The sequence below is a fragment of the Bos indicus genome, chromosome 29 (genome assembly GCF_029378745.1).
Source record: "Bos indicus isolate NIAB-ARS_2022 breed Sahiwal x Tharparkar chromosome 29, NIAB-ARS_B.indTharparkar_mat_pri_1.0, whole genome shotgun sequence".
Taxonomy (NCBI): Eukaryota; Metazoa; Chordata; class Mammalia; order Artiodactyla; family Bovidae; genus Bos; species Bos indicus.
The window spans coordinates 17,585,238-17,605,331 of record NC_091788.1 but is presented as its reverse complement, the minus strand read 5'-3'; the positions used below and the strand labels follow the sequence as shown (position 1 = coordinate 17,605,331).

The following is a 20,094-nucleotide window of genomic DNA, read 5'->3' as shown; positions in this document are numbered from 1 at the left end:
TTCTTTCCTTTGCTTGCTTGTACCAATGGAAGTTTCTAAACATTTCTCTTGAGATAATCCCAATAAGCTTTGGGGCCCCTTATCAAAGGCTGTGAAGAACATGGCAAGAAGCTTCTTCACTCTTATCCTCCAGGAGCCTCAGCTGACTCTAACAGTTGTATTGTGGGTACGTGTTAGGTCAGATGAAACAAGGATCACTGTGATAGGTGATGACAACTGGGGTGGTTACAGTCATCTGAACTTCTTTCAGATGGATGACAGATCATCCAAGAGATACTCTTGTTAAGTTCTTGGATACGTTAATGCTCTTCTCTCTTTGGATAAAGGATCAGTGAGGAGTAAGTAGCCCATGGCACCTGCCCTGAGAGGGACTCACAGAGCTCACTAATTGGTCTCCAGTTTCCCACTCCTATCACGTGTGGGCTGAGAGCTCCCAGGAGCATCAACTAATCAAGCTCCTCTGCTGACAATGTGGGGGCAGATCCCTGTCCATGTCCTCTTTCTCCTTGTCAGCATTTGTCCTGCAACTCCTGGGTCCTGATGTGAGAGCACGCCTTTGAGGAGGCAGAAGGCAGGAGGAGAAGGGGATGACAGAGGATGAGATGGTTGGATGGCATCATTGACTCGATGGACATGAGTTTGAGCAAGCTCTGGGAGTTGGTAATGGACAGGGAAGCCTGGCATGCTGTAGTTCACGGGGTCGCAAAGAGTCGGACATGACTGAGCGACTGAACTGTAAGCACAGGATTATCTCACAGATGCAGAAATCTTATGAATGCTTGTGAGTCCTCTTGCTTGAGGACTGTCTGATAACACAAAAGAAACTCAAGAGCGAACATTAAAAAATGGACAAAGGACTCCAGAAGATTGTGTGGCCTTCCTTTATAATTCCTCTGCATTGTGAAGTCTGGCTTTGTTCACTCCAGTAATTGCATCATCACAGTATTATTTTGATCTTTACTCCCAGAGGAGGATTTGTTTAAGAATCAGGATTTATAGGACTGGACAGCTCTCCTGAAGCCTAGTAAATAATTCTGTATATCTGGCATTTTGAACAATCACAGCTTTGGGGTCAAGGTTGGAATTTTACAAATGTAATCAGAAGCTAGCATTTCCCATATGTGTTTTGGGACTTTATAGTCAAGGGAAATGAATAAAGTAACCATCACAGAAGTGATCCAAAATGTTGATGTTTTCAAAGAAATAGGAAAAATTAAACACCTTCTTAAATTTAGCTATGATTTTCAGCTTTCTCTAATGAAATAGGAGGTCAAGCCCCAGACTTAAAAGATCCATAAAATTCTTGGAAAAGATGTCCAAAAATATGTTTTTGATGACTCTGTCTTGACCACATACTTGAGAAATGAATCCATGTCGCATCCTACCTTAACTTCTGGACTAGGGAAACTGGGTTCCCTTTACACTAGGGTGTGTTAGAAACAAGTAAGTGAGAGTGAAAAGGAAAATACCTCTTTTTATTTTTAGGAGCAGGTGATGCTGGATGTGTAGGTCTGTGGGCAGTGGAGGAGGGGCTGGAATATCAGTGTCCCTGCAGGCCTCCCCCAGCCCCCTGCATCCTGAGATCTGTGATTTGTAGATGGAGAAACTGAAGCCCCCAGCGACCATGCGGTCTGCCCACGGTGCTTCTTCACCAAGACCTTTCTTGAAGATGCAAAGAGATGGATAATTCCTAACATAAAGAATTAAGATTCAAAATATTCTTGTTTTCTGACAAGAATATAGTCATTAAAGAGGATGCCACTGCCAAATTTCCTTTCATTCTGAAACTAATCTATTTTATTAAAAAAAAAATCTAGTAGTTTCCATAAAAGAAAAGGTGTACCCAGATCTCCAAAAGGAGATACTTAATTCCTGCTATATAATCTACTCTGGGAAATGTCACTGGGTTAAGAAGGTTCTTATGCTGGGGACTTGTCACAAGGAGTTCAGGCTTGTCTAAACTCTTTTACGCTGGTTATTAGATAATCAAGTCATTCTTTCCTGTTTATGGAAGGCAGGGGTGTGCAAATAAACAGCTCTGCTCTCTCTGGCGCCCACTGCATGGAGGTGTCTGAATCAGCATTGTGGGTTCTGGCATTTTCTCTTGTATAAGACAAAACCACATTGTAACATAGGAACTAGCTGAACTATAATCAACCCTCATATAATAAGGAAGCCTGATTACAAGAGAAAATTTAACATTTTGAATTTCTAACTTCGCAGCAGTAAGTTTTTGCTTTTCCTAAATGATCCTCACAGGGAGTGTAGTTCCCTAGAAATAGAAGAAAGTGCTTCTTGCTGCCATTAAAGATTAAAGAGAGGCTTCTCCTTCTCATTTCTGTTCTGAAAAGAAAAAAGAAGGCACCACCATTGTTTCCCTCCTTTGTATCTCGCAGCCCCTTCCCTTCTACCGACAAGGTTACTGGAGGGTTCCTTTGGCACTACGGTGTTGAGTTTCTGGCAGGAATGCAGCTGGCCACAGGCGAGACGCACAGAGGGCAAGCTGCCATGCGGGGAGACAAGACAGGGACAAAGGAAACGCTCACCACACAATGACAGGTAATAGAATTCCGGGCCAAAGTCCTTTCATCTGAGCCACTATGACTAGCCCATTGCTTCTTCAATGTCCTGTGACATTTTCTGGTATTTATGACTGTCAACCTTCCTCTTGAATCGTGTGCACTTTTACCTTGATGTATTTCTTATCTGGAGGGGAAACAGCATCTGCAATCCCAAGGTGGAATTTGCTCTTACAGAGTGACAGCCGGGTGTGCAGGGGAGATGGGAGGGCCTGCTTTGACTTCTTGGCATCCAAACAAAGGGATGCTCTTCAAGGCGGGCTGATGATCATCCACGAGACGCTAGACAGAGCACCGCTTGCCCCCAAGCCCTGCCATGAATCACCTGTGACTGGACGAGGGGAGACTTTCCCCAAATCCCTCGTCATTTGACTCAGATGAGATACTTTAATCTTATAAAAGTCTGACATCCATAAACCCTGTGCAACTTGGTGGGGTGAGCTGAGGACTCTGTAAGCAAGTGAGAGAAAACAGAAGGGTCTTTCTGGGCTCTGATTTTGGTTTTAATAAGCACGGGTCCCGTTCTGGGCTGGGAGCCTAAGAGGTCAGCCTGTCCTTAGTCATGCAGAAAAGCGAAGGTGAAGGGGGAGCCGAGTTTAAAGAAGCGGGCGGCCCTCCTGAGTGACTCGGGCCGCTTCTCTTTCAGGGGGTGTCCAGGGCTATCATGAGATAGGATGACTCTGACAGAAAGAAGCCACCCAGAGGCGCATAGGGTGGTAGCGCGGCACATTCTGCTATGGAAAAGCAGGCCGGGCTGCTGGCGGTGGTGGGAGCAGCTTTGCGCGCTGGTAAGAGCACTGGCTGGCAAACTAACCGTGGGACTCTGAGCGCCACTGGAACAGGAGGGCCCCAGCCTCTGGGAAGGACAAGAGCTGGAGGCCTCTGCAAAAAACCCAGGCTTTCACTGTGGCTCAGAAAACCAAGCCTCAAGTTCCCATTCTACTTCTTAACGGTTAAGTGACTGTAGGCCTCGGGTCCCTGAAAGAAGGGGATAATACACGTGCCTGCATGGGGTGACGGCTGGGTGTATGAAATGATGCAGTCAAAGCCCTTAGCACAGAACTGGCCACACTGTAAATACTCAAATATCAGAAGCCATTATTATTGATGTTAATAAGTATAAGGCATTCCAGACCCATTTATAAACAGAACGATGGGGTGGGGGCAGACATGATCAATAAAAACTAATTTCAGGCTATAAAACAGAAGGAATGAAGCTGTAAAAAAAAAAAAAAAAAAAAAAAAACCATGAAATAAGAGGGAGCTCCATTTGTTCAAAATTCCTTCATCCCTCAAAATCTTTGGGGCTTGCCTCCCAGTTTCTGTAAGACTCAGGAGGGGACTTTCAGAGCTGGAGAGGCAGCCAGCGTCCTGCCTCCTAAAGCCATGTGCTCACCATCTGATCACAGATCCTTTCTTTAAAAAAAAAACACACACACACACACAAAAAAAAAAACATGGAAGGGGAAGAAGTTGAAACATACATACACAAACCAGTTGATTCAATAAAGACGTTTTGGTGAGTGTTCATTCCAGGATAATAAACCAAGCAAACGTCTGGCTGTGTTTAAAATCAACAAAACCAGCAGGAAAGGCAGAAAGAAGGGAATGGAGTGATCAGCTTGTTTTAAAAGCTGCAAACAGTGCTGCTTCAGCAGGGGCTGGTGCTGAGGAACCCCCTGGAGAGGGGAAAGGAGACAAAGGCAGACAGGACGGAAGCCGAGGACAGGAGTGAGGGGGAGGACCCCAGGCCTAATGGGCTGCAGATGTGGCCTGGGACCTGCGGGAAGCTTCCTCCAGGACTCCAGGCCTCTCTGGGAGTACAGGCCTAGGAGGCCGTGGTGGGGAGGGGTCAGTGCTAGAACCAAGACCTCCCAACCAGACCATAAATTTGATTGAATGGGCTACATGTAATAAGCAGTACGATGTGCCAGCCTGTGCTAAGCTCTTTACGTGCATGCTTGCCCCCATTTCATAGGTGAGCAAACTGAGGCTCCCAGAGACACTTAGACCTTGCTCACAGTTGCTCAGTGGTAGAGTCATCTGCCTCATTCTTCAACCCCAGCTCCGTAACACAAAGCGGTCATCCATTTGGCCTGGGCAGGGCGAGCCTCAAGGTATGCTACCAGCTGGTTGAGACCCAGGAAATGCAGGTTGGGAGGGAAAAGGTTCTGAATCCCCCGACTGTGAATTCAAATCCAACTGCTGTCTAGGACACGCCGACCATAATGTCGTCGGATGAAAGGACTTTCGGCCCAGCTCCCGCATGCAATGGGGGCCCCCCAGAGTGCCCGGCAGACGCAGGCAGCGTGCAGCCCCCGGGGAGGCCCGGCCCGGCCCGCGTACCGATGGTGCAGTGCTCGCCGTTCCAGCCCGGGCTGCACTCGCACTTGCCGTCACGGCAGGTTCCGTGCTCCGCGCAGCGCGGGTGGCAGGCGCGCTGGTCGCAGGCCGCCCCCATCCAGCCGTCCTCGCAGCGGCACGTGCCCCCCACGCAGACGCCATGGCCCCCGCAGTCGGCAGCACAGATCTCTGTGGGGCGGGGGGAGAGAAAACAGGCACTGAGCAAGCTTTTCTGGGGAACAAGGGTCACACTCGGCTCCCCTCCGCAGGGCTCCATGAGCTGTCAGGGTTCCAAAGGCTCAGGGCTAATCCCTGCGGACAAGGACCCCCTGAAAGAATAATTCTCCCTGCGGAGGCCTGTCCCCAGCCCCCCTCCTCATCAAAACAGGATGGCTTGCAGGCCTCTCCTCTCTTTGCTTTTCCCGGTGGCCAGCCTGTCCCCACTTTTGTGCTTGCCGCTTCCAAAAGGGACCGGCCTTTGGAACAGATGTGACGGGAAAGTCAGATTTAATTAAAACCCAGTTACGTGTGAAAACAAAGCGAGGATGAGTCCCTGATTGCCAAGTCAAGTGCTTGTGGGTTTGGCTGGGGTGTGTGAGGGGTTCTGGGCTTGTGTTTCACTCCAGCCTTGACTCTAACTGAGATGGGATGAAAGGGAGGTTGGCCCTCCAGCACCCCATGGGGGTAATTCTGGGTGGCTGTTCTGGGCTTTTGCTGGGTTTATGCTTTGTCCTCTTGCTCATGGGTTCACCCCAACTCCAAGTGCCATCGAAATGGCCTTTCCCATTCAAAGCAATACTGGCTTGGGGGTGGGGGTACTTCACAGCCAGAGTGGAGTTGCCCAGCCCTTCACAAAGGCCCGATTGTGAGATAGTGCAACACACACACACACGACCTGATTCACAAGCCCCTCGGGCTTGGGGCCAGTGACATCTTCACGGTTATGCAGGCAGAGGCTGTGGAGGCTCTGAAAACAACTGCTTTTTAGGAAACCGGTTGAACAACTGGGGCCCTTGATGCTCTTGGCCAGGGCTGTGAATGGAGACTCTAATTAGATTCTGTGCCTTGTGGCCCAATGTTCTTCAAAAGAAAATCCCAACACCTTAAATTTCTTTCCAATTAGACTGATTGACACCCACATCAAGTTGCATTTGCCTATTACCCCTTCCAAGCTGTACTTCTGATTTCAAAGTTACTAACAGTTTAAGCACTTTTGAAAAAGGAAAGAAAATAAAATTAGATCTCAGAGGCTCAGAACTTTCATCTTAATCTACGAGGCAATGGCTAAAATGTTCAAGTGAAAAGGAGAGTGAAAAAGCTGGCTTAAAATTCAACATTCAAAAATGAAGATTATGGCATCTGTTCCCATCACTTCATGGCAAATAGATGGGGAAACAATGGAAACAATGAGAGACTTTAACTTCTTGGGCTCCAAAATCACTGCAGATGGTGACTGCAGCCATGAAATTAAAAGATGCCTGCTCCTTGGAAGAAAAGCTATGACCAATCTAGACAACATATTAAGAAGCAGAGACATTACTGACAAAGGTCTGTCTAGTCAAAGCTATGGTTTTTCCAGTAGTCATGTATGCATGTGAGAGCTAGACCATAAGCAAAGTTGAGCGCCGAAGAATTGATGCTTTTGAACTGTGGTGTTGGAGAAGACTCTTGAGAATCCCTTGGACTGCAAGGAGATCAAACCAGTCCATCCTAAAGCAAATCAGTCCTGAATATTCACTGGAAGGACTGATGCTGAAGCCGAAACTCCAATACTTTGGCCACCTGATGTGAAGAGCTGACACACTGGAAAAGACCCTGGTACTGGGAAAGATTGAAGGCAGGAGGAGAAGGGGACAACAGAGGATGAGATGGTTGGATGGCATTACTGACTCGATGGACGTGAGTCTGAGCAAGCTCTGGGAGTTGGTGATGGACAGGGAAGCCTGGTGTGCTGCAGTCCATGGGGTTGCAGAGAATTGGACATGACTGAGTGACCGAACTGAACTGAAAAATACCCAAGAGTTAAAAAAAGAAAACAATAGTAAGAGTGTCCGTATCTGAGGTGTTCCTACACCTGACATCTTGGCCAGCAAACTAGCTAGACAGGGAGGGCGTGCCTACGGTACCACGCCAGGTTTCTTGGCTACCCAGAGGAGAGAGAGGCTGCTGGGAAATGTGAGGAAAGAGCCCTGACCTGGAGCCAGGGGATTTGGTCTCTACGCCAGGTTCAGGAGCAGAAGCTCTGTGACCCTGGTCAGGTTCCTTGACTTTGCTGGTGATGCTGCCTCTCAGCATTTCTACTGCCCATCAGGGCCAGTAGAAGTGGATAATGAGAAATGGTGTGGCAAGATCACTAACTCAAAAAAGATTTCTCAGGACAGTGATGGATGTCACTGGATGTCCAAGGACTGGGTTTGCAAGGTTCATGCCTGCTCAGCCACTGATCTGCTGCGTGACCTTGGGGAGGTCACCTGTCATCTCTGGGTGTCAGCTCCCTCATCAACTGCAGGGGGAACCAGATGGCAACTGAGACCTGGGAGTCTCCGATGTAAACATCCTCCATGTTGCACAGCATCATCCATCCCCAGGGCTGGGCCCCTCCTCCTCTGAGAAGTCGCCCACGATTCACCCAGCAGCGGCTGTCTTGCTTCGATGCCTTTCCAGATGACATGGTAGACTGCTCTTCCATTTCTGTGTGTGTCACAGTCAGACACAGGACACCCTGAGGCTGGATGAATTCTGATCGCCTCTGGGCCTGATACCCAGCATGGTTCTTGGCACAGAAAGACCCTTAATTAAGGTTTGTTGGATAACAAATCCATGAGTGCCTGTGGTTACTGGTGCCAAAGAATATAAAACAATTCAGGTACACCCTGCTCAGCCTGGCTGTCAGTCAGTCCAGGCCTGTCTGTCTGCTGTGAAAACTCCCTGAGTGAGGGTGCGGCTGTGGAGCAGTGTCAGGACAGCCAGCAGCCCTCCAGGAAGGGGGATTTCTCAAGGTGTTCTTCAAGCTTCCTTCCCTTCTCGCTCCCATGGACAGCGTGCTGGACTTCCCTTAAGATGAAGACCAACAGTCTCGGGTCCCTGGGCCTCCCCATGTCTCGAGTCTGAAATTTCTAGCCCTACGGCACAGCGCTACAAGGACATCCACCCAGGTGCCTCTGGAGGCGGGCCCGTACTCAGAGACCTCCACCTGAGACCTCCACCTGAGAGCTTGAGGGAAGGTCAGCTTAGCCTTCATTTGGGTTTACTTAGCGCATCTCCCAGGCGGCAGTTTATGGTGTGAAACTAAGCTGCAAACAACGCTTCTATTCACTGAGGTGTGAGCCTGGAGAGGACAGACTGCATGGGCCAGAGCCTTGGTGTTGGGGGCCGTGGGGCACTTGAGGTTCATAGTCTCGGTGCTGGGGGTCGTGGGGCACTTGGAGGTCACAGGGTTGAGAGCAGAAGAGGCAGGTCTTCCCCAGCATTTGAGGGTCTCACTTCAGGTCCTCACTATTGGTTAGTTCATTCTTTTACTAATTAACCTGGAGGCAGTGTGCATGAAAGACCTAAAGACTTGGGATCAGGTATGACTCCAAAGCTTGGTTCTGCCCACTGTGGAATCTTAGACAGCAGATTCAATTGCTCTGAGCTTCACTTCCTTCCTCTGCAAAATGGGAATGGTGACAGCACCCACTCCAGAGGGGACACAGCCCTGATAAACTGATGTACAGTTTATCCTGATTTAGTCCACGCCTGCCTGCTTTGTGCCAGAGACTGTGCCTGGTGCTAGGAACACAGAGCTTGATAGGACACAGTCTCTGCCCCCAGGAGATCGCTGAGCAGAGAAAGCACAAACTGATTGCTACGATCATCTGAGTGATTTACAGCTGTTACTCACTTCGGCACCTTTCTGCTTATGTGCAATGAATAAAGAATCCTGGATCTTAGGATCAGACAGATTCGGGATCTGTTCTTGGCTTTGTCCCTTACTGGCGGGGTAATCTTCAAGGTGCCAGTTACGCAGTTCACTAAATCTCGATTTCATTTCTGTAAAATGAGGATAAATAACTCCCACTTCACCAATCTTATAGGCCTGGTGTTAGATCAAATGAGATAATGTGGGGGAAAGTCACTTCTGCTTAATACCGTAGCACTTAAATCAGGTTTCACAGTTCACAAAGCCCTTTTCACGTACAGTTCCTCAATTAACTATCACAGCAATGCTGTGTGAACACTTGGCTATTATCCTTCCAAGAGGTGAGGCTCCTGAGACCCAGAGCACATAAGGGATTCGACAAGGTCGAGTGTTCTCTGGTCCTTTCGCCTCATTCTGACAATCCTCAGCACACCACTGCAGGACAGACGTTTCACAGATGTGGTCCCAGACTGGACAGGGGCGGGCTCTCCTCCAAGCGAACCTTCTGGTTCTTCCAGAAGATGTGCCCCTGTTTCTGGTCTTGTTGCTTATCCTTCATTATGTTTCAGGTCAGACCGACCCTGGCTGTGTGTGAAATGCAATGAGATTCTTTACACAGAGTTTCCCCCATCAGTCGAGCCTACTTTTCTCCTCTAGAGACCGCAGGGCTGTCCCTCCAAACAAAATGGTAAACATCCGTTTACCACCAGTTTACACGAGACATGCTGCCCTGGCACGAAGCTGAGGTTGCCTGGTGGCTGGGTACCCCTCCATCAGTCCTTTTACAAGCTGGGCTGTGAGCTCTTGCACATTTTAATGGAAGGGGCCTGAACGGGGTGACCGTGATGTTTATGGGGTGCAACACAGTCTGTCGGTCTGAGGTTCTCTTCTGAAGATGCACTTCCCGCCTGAGTGCAGGAGACGCGCTGCCTCGTGGAGGGAGCGGAAGCCTGAGACTACTTTCTCGTTCAGCCACAAGAGGCAGGCCCGTTGTTATGCTTTTATATTCCTCAATTATTATTATTTTTTTCTCCTTGAAATAAAAGGAACTGCTTTGTTTTTCCTTTTTCGATTCTGCTTTGGCATTAAAGCAGATGTAACTTCCCGGAGTGGTTGGTGAAAACCAAACAGAATGATGCGAAAGAATGTGCTTTGAGCTCTCCTGCACCTTTTACATAATGTAAGTGGCACTCTGTGAACGTCCGGTCAGAGCTCCTACAGCTCAAGTTTCCTCAGTTGTAAACTGTGGATGACACTGACTACTGCAGAGACTTGTTTGCCGAATTTCTTTGCTCCCAGCGGGCACTGGGGGATCCCATGGTGAGCATGACAGACACGGCTCTTTCCTGACTCTAAGAAGTGACATCCTAGCATGGCAGATGCGTGTAACCTAATGCAGTTAAATGAGTTAAGATGAATGGAAGTGAAGCTTCTAGCGTGGAGCCTGGCACACAGTCAGGATATAAACCGCACACACATATTCATATAAGAAAGGAAACGGGGTGTGGTGCAATGCGGTTCAGATGTGAATTCTGACTTATGTAACGTATCTGACACAAGCAAGCATGTGATAAAGGCTAGGGGACAGTCACGTGATTCACATCAGTACTTTCTGACAAAATGCTGGAAGACTGGGGCCTGGTGGAATCCTTTGATGTACTATAGGGTACACAATCCACAGAGTAGACTTGGGTTCAGACTTCGGCTGCCCAGTCTCCTTGGGTTCTCGTGGAGTCCTTGGGAGAACTGCTTAATCTCTATGCATCATATATCTCCCCCTAAATGGGGAGAGCAGTAATGGTCCCCTACTGAGTGAGTGATAATGGAAGGAAAGGGCAAATGTGTAACTTGTTATGACATGTGCTCTGTAAACTGTGCCATGTACATTCTGTTATGCACACAACTGACTGATGGGGACCCAAAGGTGTCCTGTTTTTCCAGTAGTCATGTACAATTGTGAGAGTCGGACCATAAAGAAGGCTGAGTACTGAAAAATTGATGCTTTTGATTTGGGGTGCTGGAGAAGACTCTTGAGAGTCCCTTGGACAGCGAGGCGATCAAACCAGTCCATCCTAAAGGAAATCAGTCCTGAATATTCATTGGAAGGACTGATGCTGAAGCTGAAGCTCTAATACTTTGGCCACCTGATGTGAAGAGCTGACTCATTGGAAAAGACCTTGATGCTGGGAAAGATTGAAGGCAGGAGGAGAAGAAGATGGCAGAGAATGAGATGGTGAGATAGTGTCACTGACTCAATGGACATGAATCTCAGTAAACTTTGGGAGACAGTGAGGGACAAAGGAGCCTGGTGAGCTGCAGTCCATGGAGTTGCAAACAGTCAGATATGACTTAGCGATTGAACAAAGTCAACCAGACACCCAGTATCAGTCAGCTCTGAGTCGCCTGGAAGGGGTGCACCTCCCTCAACAGCAAACCAGTCTCTAGCAGGGGCCTCAAACTTTGGGTGTGAAGTTACACAGCACAGCACCGCCAGCCAAGACAAAACAGCCTTCAAAACCATCTATGCGTGTCACTCGGCTTCCTCTTGAAATCAGGTGGAAATCCCTAACTGTCCCAAAGTTCTCATTCCAAGTCTGTAAAGCTCTTGACTCAACTGTGCAGGGCCTTGGGGACAAACCAGGTCAGGCCCAAGAACACCTTAGCTTTTCTGCTGGGAAAAGCCACACCCAGAGCACCTCCCCTTCCCCACCTGGCCTGTGCCCTGCCTCACTGGCATCTGTGTCTATCTCCTCTTTAGACTGGAAGCCCGCCTGCCAGCAGGCTCTAGCATTTATTCAATCTTCGGTCCCTGGCAGCAGGCACCAGACCTGGCACAGCATGTGCTTTCAATAAATATTTGCTGAAAGAACAGATGAATAAAAAAAAAAAAAAAACTCATGGAAGAGATGTTATATCAGTTGGCTCAACTCTACCTCAGCACCATATTGTATCAAATTTACTTGGTTAAATATAGTCACACAGGGGTTCAGTCTCCTTTGTATTTAACTTAGAAACTTATCTTCTCCAACATCCGACTGGAGCTTGCAACCTTAAAGTGTCTCAGTTTTTACACGCTCACTCACATCTTCCTTCACACCAATGCCCACACCCATCCCCTTTCTATGATGCAGAAGCAGGTGGACACATGATGAAGAGGTTGGGAAATATATATGGTTTGGCTGTTGGTTAACTGTGCTCCAAACTGTATACATGAGAGAAAGGCTGCCCCAGGCTCCTCTCATTAAATGTTAATCCCCATATGAACCTGGACAAAGCCTGGGACCTATCACAGCTATGTTTTAATTTGTCTGGATTTACTTTACAATCCTCTTCATTAAAATAACTGGCAAGGGAGACTGTGTCTTTCCTCCAAAGGGAGAGACTTATATATAATTTTCCTGTAAAATTTCTTCCACTTGGAAAGATGCTCAAAATTGACAAAAGTGGGAGATAGAGGGGACCTCATGCAATGATCTGTGCGCCTTCTTCCTGAGCAAGGAACAGATGTAGGTGAAGCTGTCTTTAAATTCCAGGGATGTGAAAGTAGAGCTGTGACCTCTCGGGAAGACTGTAATAAGTCTGTATGTGGCATTAAAAGGGATAATAGCGAGAACTGTTCTATTCTGCTTAGGATCTGAGTTTCTTAGAGTGATCTCAAGAAATTTTAGTAAGCGTTAAATAATTTTAAATGGCATCACTGACTCGATGGACATGAGTTTGAGCAAGCTCTGGGAGTTGGTGATGGACAGGGAGGCCTGGCGTGCTGCAGTCCATGGGGTCGCAGAGAGCTGGACATGACTGAGCGACTGAGATGAACTGAACTGAACTGAATTTTAAATGGTTTCCACTAGGACTTTCCGTTGCATCACTAGCTCATCTGGGTTAGTGCACAGTTTGGGGAATTTGTCTGAAATCCTGGTCCTTGAAAATTCCTTAGGGAATTTCTCATGAAGTCCTTGGATACTTTAAGTGTGTCCCCACACTAAACAGCATTTGGGGCAAAAAATAAGGGCAAATTATAGAACCACTGTTGATGGCACACAAATAGCATCTCACTAAATTCTCACAACACCCCTGCAGTTATATTTGTACTCCCTTATCATCACTGAGCAAACAGCTTGGAGAAATTAAGTGACTTGCTCAGAGGCAGTTAGCTAGAATGAAAGGTGACTATGATTAACACAACTCTTTTGGTCTGTAAGCAGCGGGATCTGGTTTAGGTAAAACCTCAGATGTAATGTGACATATGTCCTTATTAATTATGTATTATATCATCACCCTAGCTAGACTAGCGAATCTCTGAAATCAGAATCTGAGTCTCCTTTTTCACCCTGACTCAATGTTTACATTGTGTTCAGTACTCTTCCTTTCGTTTGTCTCTCTATCTGTCTTTTCAACCTCCATTCATCTATCTGCCTGTCCATTAGCCCATCCAACTGTCCATCTACCCATCATCCAATCAGCTATTCAGTCAACAGGCCATCTAACTGCCCATTCATCCATCCATCTTCCATCCATCCATCCGTTCACCTATCCACCCATCCATCTATTGTGTGACATGGGCAAGTTACTCCAACTTTCTGTGCCTCAGCTTTCTCATCCGCAAAATAGAGACACCAACATCTCACGCTCAAGTGGGACTGAAACGAACATCATGTAATGCGCCTAATGTCACGCACACCTTTTGCAGAGCAGCAGTAGTGTTAGTTGCTCAGTCGTGTCTGACTTTGCAACCCCATGGACTGTAGTCTGCCAGGCTCCTCTGTCCATGGGATTCTCCAGATAAGAATACTGGAGAGGACTGCCATTCCCTCCTCCAGAGGATCTTCCTGACCCAGGGATTGAACCCGGGTCTCCTGCATTGCAGGCAGATTCTTCACCGTCTGAGCTACAGGCAAGTTCTGAATATGGCAACTATTTTATGTTTATGTTCTAGAAGAGCCAGGGGAAAGGGGTGAAGTTTGAAGATACTGGGGAAAGCAAGGGGAGGGTGTAGGCAACTGAGGTGCCTCTCAAGAACTGGAGAGGACTGGACGTGGAGCCTAATCAGGAGGACAGGCTTCCTGTGCCTCGTGCCCTCGGGAGAGGTGAGCAACAGAGACCTGTGTGGGGCACAGGCAAGGATGATGAGAGAGCCTTAATCCATGGCCTCGGGATTCTCAGTGAAGGAGGACCCTCCACTGAGCAGGATGCTGATGGAGAGATATGGACATTTGAAAGAGCCCCTTGGGGACTGAGCACAAGAACTCACAAAGTACAGGATGAACTGCAGCTGGAAGGGCTCAGGAGAGGCTAAAGAGCGTGAGCATGATGTGATTTGGGTTGCAGCACTCTGAGGCCTGGCCATAAGATCAGGGACAGTGAGTAGCTGGACTAACCCTGGGTTTTGCTAGGAGGATGTGGAAGACAGGTGCAGACATGGGGAGCTGAGAGTGATGGAAGAAGGCAGCTGGAGATGAAGGACCAAGGGGGAAACAGACGGGAAGGAGGGTGAGCCAGGAGATGCTGGGCAAGAAGTGGCTTGGACGTGGCCAGGGAATTGCCTTCAGGGGGGTTTAGGGGTAAGAGAGAAAAAGAGGAGGAAAACTTAGAAGGGCGGTTTTCACGGTCAGAGCATGAGAAGGCATCTTCAGTTCAGTTCAGTTCAGTCGCTCAGTCATGTCCGACTCTTTGCGACCCCGTGAATCGCAGCATGCCAGGCCTCCCTGTCCATCATCATCTCCCGGAGTTCACTCAAACTCATGTCCATCGAGTCAGTGATGCCATCCAGCCATCTCAGCCTCTGTCGTCCCCTTCTCCTCCTGCCCCCAATCCCTCCCAGCATCAGAGTCTTTTCCAATGAGTCAACTCTTCGAATGAGGTGGCCAAAGTACTGGAGTTTCAGCTTTCACATCATTCCTTCCAAAGAAATCCCAGGGCTGATCTCCTTTAGAATGGACTGGTTGGATCTCCTTGCAGTCCAAGGGACTCTCAAGAGTCTTCTCCAACACCACAGTTCAAAAACATCTATTTCTGTTTTATTGACTATGCCAAAGCCTTTGACTGTGTGGATCACAATAAACTGTGGAAAATTCTGAAAGAGATGGGAATACCAGACCACCTGACCTGCCTCTTGAGAAACCTATATGCAGGTCAGGAAGCAACAGTTAGAACTGGACATGGAACAACAGACTGGTTCCAAATAGGAAAAGGAGTACGTCAAGGCTGTATATTGTCACCTTGCTTATTTAACTTACATGCAGAGTACATCATGAGAAACGCTGGGCTGGAAGAAGCACAAGCTGGAATCAAGATTGCCGGGAGAAATATCAATAACCTCAGATATGCAGATGATACCACCCTTATGGCAGAAAATGAAGAAGAACTAAAAAGCCTCTTGATGAAAGTGAAAGAGGAGAGTGAAAAAGTTGGCTTAAAGCTCAACATTCGGAAAACTAAGATCATGGCATCTGGTCCCATCACTTTATGGCAAATAGATGGGGCAACAGTGGAAACAGTGTCAGACTTATTTTTGGGGGGCTCCCTTTCACTTTTCACTTTCATGCATTGGAGAAGGAAATGGCAACCCACTCCAGTGTCCTTGCCTGGAGAATCCCAGGGACGGGGGAGCCTAGTGGGCTGCCGTCTCTGGGGTCGCACAGAGTCGGACACGACTGAAGTGACTTGGCATAGCATAGCAAAATCACTGCAGATGATGATTGCAGCCATGAAATTAAAAGACGCTTACTCCTTGGAAGGAGAAGGCATCTTAGAGATCCTCTAACCATCCCGTGGACAACATGGGCCAAATACAGAAGGGCAGAGTGACATGTAGGCTGGTACTTGAGCAAGAGCTTGATGGCTGCCTTAGGAAATGCTCAGGTATGGGGCCAGCCAGACAAATGCCTAAAAGAGGGGGTGGGCTCAGCCCTCTGTGGCCTCTCCTCTGTGCCTCTGGACAGGCTGCTTTCATGATCCAGGTGCTCCTTTCCCCCAGTCTTCACATGTTGAACCGGGTTCCAAGGCTACCTCTTCCTTGAAGCCACCTTCCCATTTCCCAGCTGGAAGGGGCTTCATCTCCTGCCTTCCCAAAGCACTCTATGCAAACCTTTCTTTATCAGGGTTATCAGTCTACCTGTCTTACCTCCAGAACCCTCCCATCGTCAGATTAGTCTCTGCATCCCACACTGAGTCTCATATAGAAAATGTATCCTTAGACTGCATCCATCAGGTTCCAGTGCCCTGAGGCAGGGTACTCCACGTAACAATTCAAGGCCCTGTGATTTTGCATAGGACAGAGGCCTTGATTTAGGCAAGCTGGGTATAAAAGCCAGCTCTGATACTTCCCAGTGCTGGGAAACAAACATTGCACATAGCTAAGTCTTATTTTTTGTCATTTCTAAGACAGCAATAAAGACAGAATCTGAAAACTGAAAATATATTGAGCATCTACTATATGACAGGCATCCTTCAATGCTGGGGATTCAGAAATGGTATTAAATTACTTCAAGGAACTCAAGTCTATCTAGGTGTATAAATGGGCAGAAAGCTGGCCACCATGCCTGGCACACAGTAGGCTACAATTTAACCTTCTCTTCCACAGGCCAGAAATCCCTGCATTTTGAATGACTTGGCTTAAATATAGCATCTCTCTCCCTCTTTCCCTCCTCCACAAAATTGGGCAGATGGCTTTTTAAGTCTCAGTGCAGGTTTCAGGAAGCAGCCAGAAGGGAGGGAGGCACAGGAAAAGGGCGTCGGACTCCTTCACAGTAATTAGTCTCCTTTTGACATTGAGGCCAAAGCCAAGTCACTCTCCTGTGCCTGTCACGGCAGAGGCAGAGCGGCTCCAAGCCGCACCTCGGCTCCTCAGGTCTAGATGGCAGGAAGCTAACGAGCCTTGGAGACCACATGGCCTTTCACCTCACTCAAGGAGCTCGGGAAGCTCTCAAACCAAGCAGAAAAGTGGATTCCAGTATGTCAGTGCAGAGCAGTCTCCAATCTATTCTCCCAGGACCAGAATTTCAAGCTTTGTGAAGCACCTATCACAGGAAGTAGGAAGCCACCACTACTCATCGTAATTGGAGGGTATCTGGCTTCCTGATTAGGGGAGTCTAAAGCTAGCACAGGGGAGGACTTCAGATAGTCTGACTTAGCTGAAGGATAACAAGCCAGGACTGGAGAGCAGAGAAGCCAAAAACGGTGACTGGGGTGTGGTTTTTTTTAGCTGGGGCTGAAACAATGCCCACGTAAAACGGCCCAAGTAGGTAACCTGAGAGACATCTGGTGTTGAGACCTCCAGCCCTGACACCCTTTTGTGAAGGCCTGCCTCTCCATCCAGTCATGTGCTCATCCATCTAACTCTGTCCTGATCATCTCCTCCTGGAAATCCCCTAGGCACCTCCAACTGCATGCCAAAATTAGAGAAAGCATGCTAAAGCCAAACCTGACCGTGTTGCAGATCTGCCTGGAACGTCCCAGTGGCTTCCACTGACAGACGAAATCTAAACTCTTTCAAGGCCATTCATGATCTGATGCCTGCTAACTTCCTCACCTCTGACTCCTCTCACTGCTGTCACAAACATCCTAAGCTAGCTACTCCAAGTTTCAGCTTCCCGGGTGGCTCAGTGGTAAAGAATCTGCCTGCCAATGCAGGAGATGCAGGTTCAATCCCTGGGTTGGGAAGATCCCCTGGAGAAGCAAATGGCAACCCACTCCAGTATTCTTGCCCAGGAAGTCCGATGAACAGAGAAGCCTGGCGGGCTGCAGTCCACGGGGTCACAGGAGTTAGACATGATACTGTGATAAAAAAGCGGCAGCAAGCTACTCCAAACCACTTCTCTTTCCTAGAAAAAGCCACGATCTGTCTCATCTATGTACCTGCTGTAAATCTTTACTTCCACAATGGGCTGCTGCAAAGTGCTAGCCTTTCTTCCATCTCTGTCAACTCAAATCTAACCTCCATACCCAACTTAAATCTCACTTCCTCCAAGAAGCCACCCTGATCACTCCAGCTGAAAGCAACTGCTCTTTTCCTGAACCCTGGTAGTATCACCAGGTCCGCACTGGTCATGATCCAATTTATACAGTGTCACCAAATGAAGTGGCACCTTGTCAACCTGATACATGATCCTCAGACAGTATCAGTGTAAATCTTCGAAGAAAGGAGAAAGTGTTAGTCACTCAGTCATGTTCAACTCTTTGCAACCCTATAAACTGTAGCCTGACGGTCTCCATGGCCATGGGATTTCCCAGGCAAGAATACTGGAGTGGGTTGCCATTTCCTTCTTCAGGGGATCTTCCTGACCTAGAGATCAAACCCAGGTCTTCTACATTGCAGGCAGATTCTTTACCGTCTGAGTCAACCTTGGTAACAGCCAACGGTAGAGTTATGCAGGGGATAAGCGTGGGCTCTGAACCCAGAGAAGTCTGGATCTGAATCCTTTTTTTCTCCAAAGTGCCTTTGGGAAAGTCACTCAAGCTCCCTGAACCCTGGTTTCCAGAGAATAACACCATCTGCAATGTCAGAGGCTTATGTATTTGTTGTTGGAATAAATCATGAAGCACATACATGGAGAAGCTCTGTAAAATGTAAATAAAATTTCCATTCAAAGAATAGTCAATATTTTAAAATTACAAATTACCATACCAGCAGTTTGATTTAGGAAGACAGCCAGAGATTCTGTACAAGGTTATCAGCTTGGGCATCCGAACCGAAACCTAATTCTGAAGCCCAATTTCAGGAGGGCTTATATTTGGATACTGAAGAGCTCCAACTGTGAACAAAAATGTTCCCGGGCTGTTGGGAAAAATTCTACTAAATTACTAAGCTGCCAGCTTCCGGTTTATCAACCTTTACCTCTGGCAGTATTTAGCAGCACACCTCTTCGGGCCCAATTTCCCAGTCTTTGGTTAAATTTTAGGAACCGACCATCTCCTTGTGTCTCAGCATCCACACTACTTCCCAGACGACTGGTGGGCTCTTCTCTGCCTCCTTCCAACATACCCTCTGCTTTCTCTGCTTCACTGGCAGTCTCTTGAATATTTACTATTCTGAACTTCAATTTTAGACTGTTGGGAAGGGGCACGGGAAATGTCAAGTCTCAACGGATACGATTCCTTGGGTGAAATTCTAACCTTGGGTTTCCCCTCCTATAACATACCTATACAGAAATAGCCCAGCCCGATCATTTCCTTTGGATGTTTAATTGGATGTCAGTGCTGTGCTTTCTAGGCTGAGAAGCTGATGCGTCTCAGAGAGGGAACAATTCCTGCTACACAAATGAGACTTGTAACTGGGGAGAATGCTCAACACTGAATCTAATTTTCTCTCCCATCCATGAACAGAAGACAATTTCTCTGGCATTAAAGCATTTCACTCAGTCTTTCTGTCATTAATAAGAATTAAATTCTGTTCCCTCAAATCTAAACGTAATTATAGTTTGCCTCGTAAATAAAATTGAATTACCTTTTTCAAAATTTAGCACTAATGCAACTGCTATGTTTAGAGCTTTATTTGTTTTTTTTTTTTTAACTCTGTTGCTACTTTCAGCTTATTTTTTTTTTTAAAGCATTGGGCTTATTTTACTGTTGACTGTGACTTAATTTGGTAACAGAGCTTTTCTGATCTGTATCTATCTGGTCACTATTGTTATTAATTATGCTTTCTGTTTTGCTTATCTTTTTGGTAGGGGAGGACAGTATTAGAGAAGAAATTTGAAACTCAGAGGCTCTGAGTTTGAATTCTAGAAAGTCCCTGTGAGTTGAAGTAGGACCTAGGCTAAGTTGCACTGACAGAGTTCGAGAAAGAGTCTTGATGTGGAGTCTGCAAGGAAAATCTTCATTGGGAACTGAAACAGTTTTCAAACTGAGATTCACAGCAAGACATTCAGTGGACTCCGTGAATGGGACCCTGCCTACCTCTCTGGCCTCACTTCACCGTCTACCCCCAGGGCTCCTAGTCTCCAGTCAGGAGAGGAAGGACCAGTCTGTGCTTCTGCACAGGCTGCTCCCCCTGCCTGCACAGGCCTCCTCTCATTTGCCAGCAGGAGCCCTGCTTTGGTCCCCTCTGCCATCTGGCTTACAAATCTCCATCTTGGGGAGGACCTTCCCAGGTGCACATGCCTGCCCTTGTGTGCCCCAACCCCGCCGCACACATGTTGGTCAGAGGTCTTAACGCCGTATATCTAGGTACTGCCTCCTGAATGGCCTGAGGAAGGCTGAGCCTTGATGCCTAGGCCCAGCACGAGTGCAGGGCCTGAGGAGTGCGGATCCTTGAGGCCCAGCACTCGGGGA

At 47.7% G+C, this 20,094-nt stretch overlaps 1 protein-coding gene across 2 annotated transcripts in view; it reads right to left on the bottom strand.

Annotated features, from left to right (window-relative positions):
* TENM4 (teneurin transmembrane protein 4) overlaps window positions 1-20,094 on the bottom strand; it is a 3,327,204-nt gene that overhangs the window by 129,645 nt on the left and 3,177,465 nt on the right. For both annotated transcript variants that reach the window (XM_070782510.1, XM_070782511.1), the window contains one exon: window positions 4,926-5,111. In XM_070782510.1, the coding sequence (XP_070638611.1) occupies window positions 4,926-5,111 (186 nt within the window). The remainder of the gene's footprint in view (window positions 1-4,925; window positions 5,112-20,094) is intronic.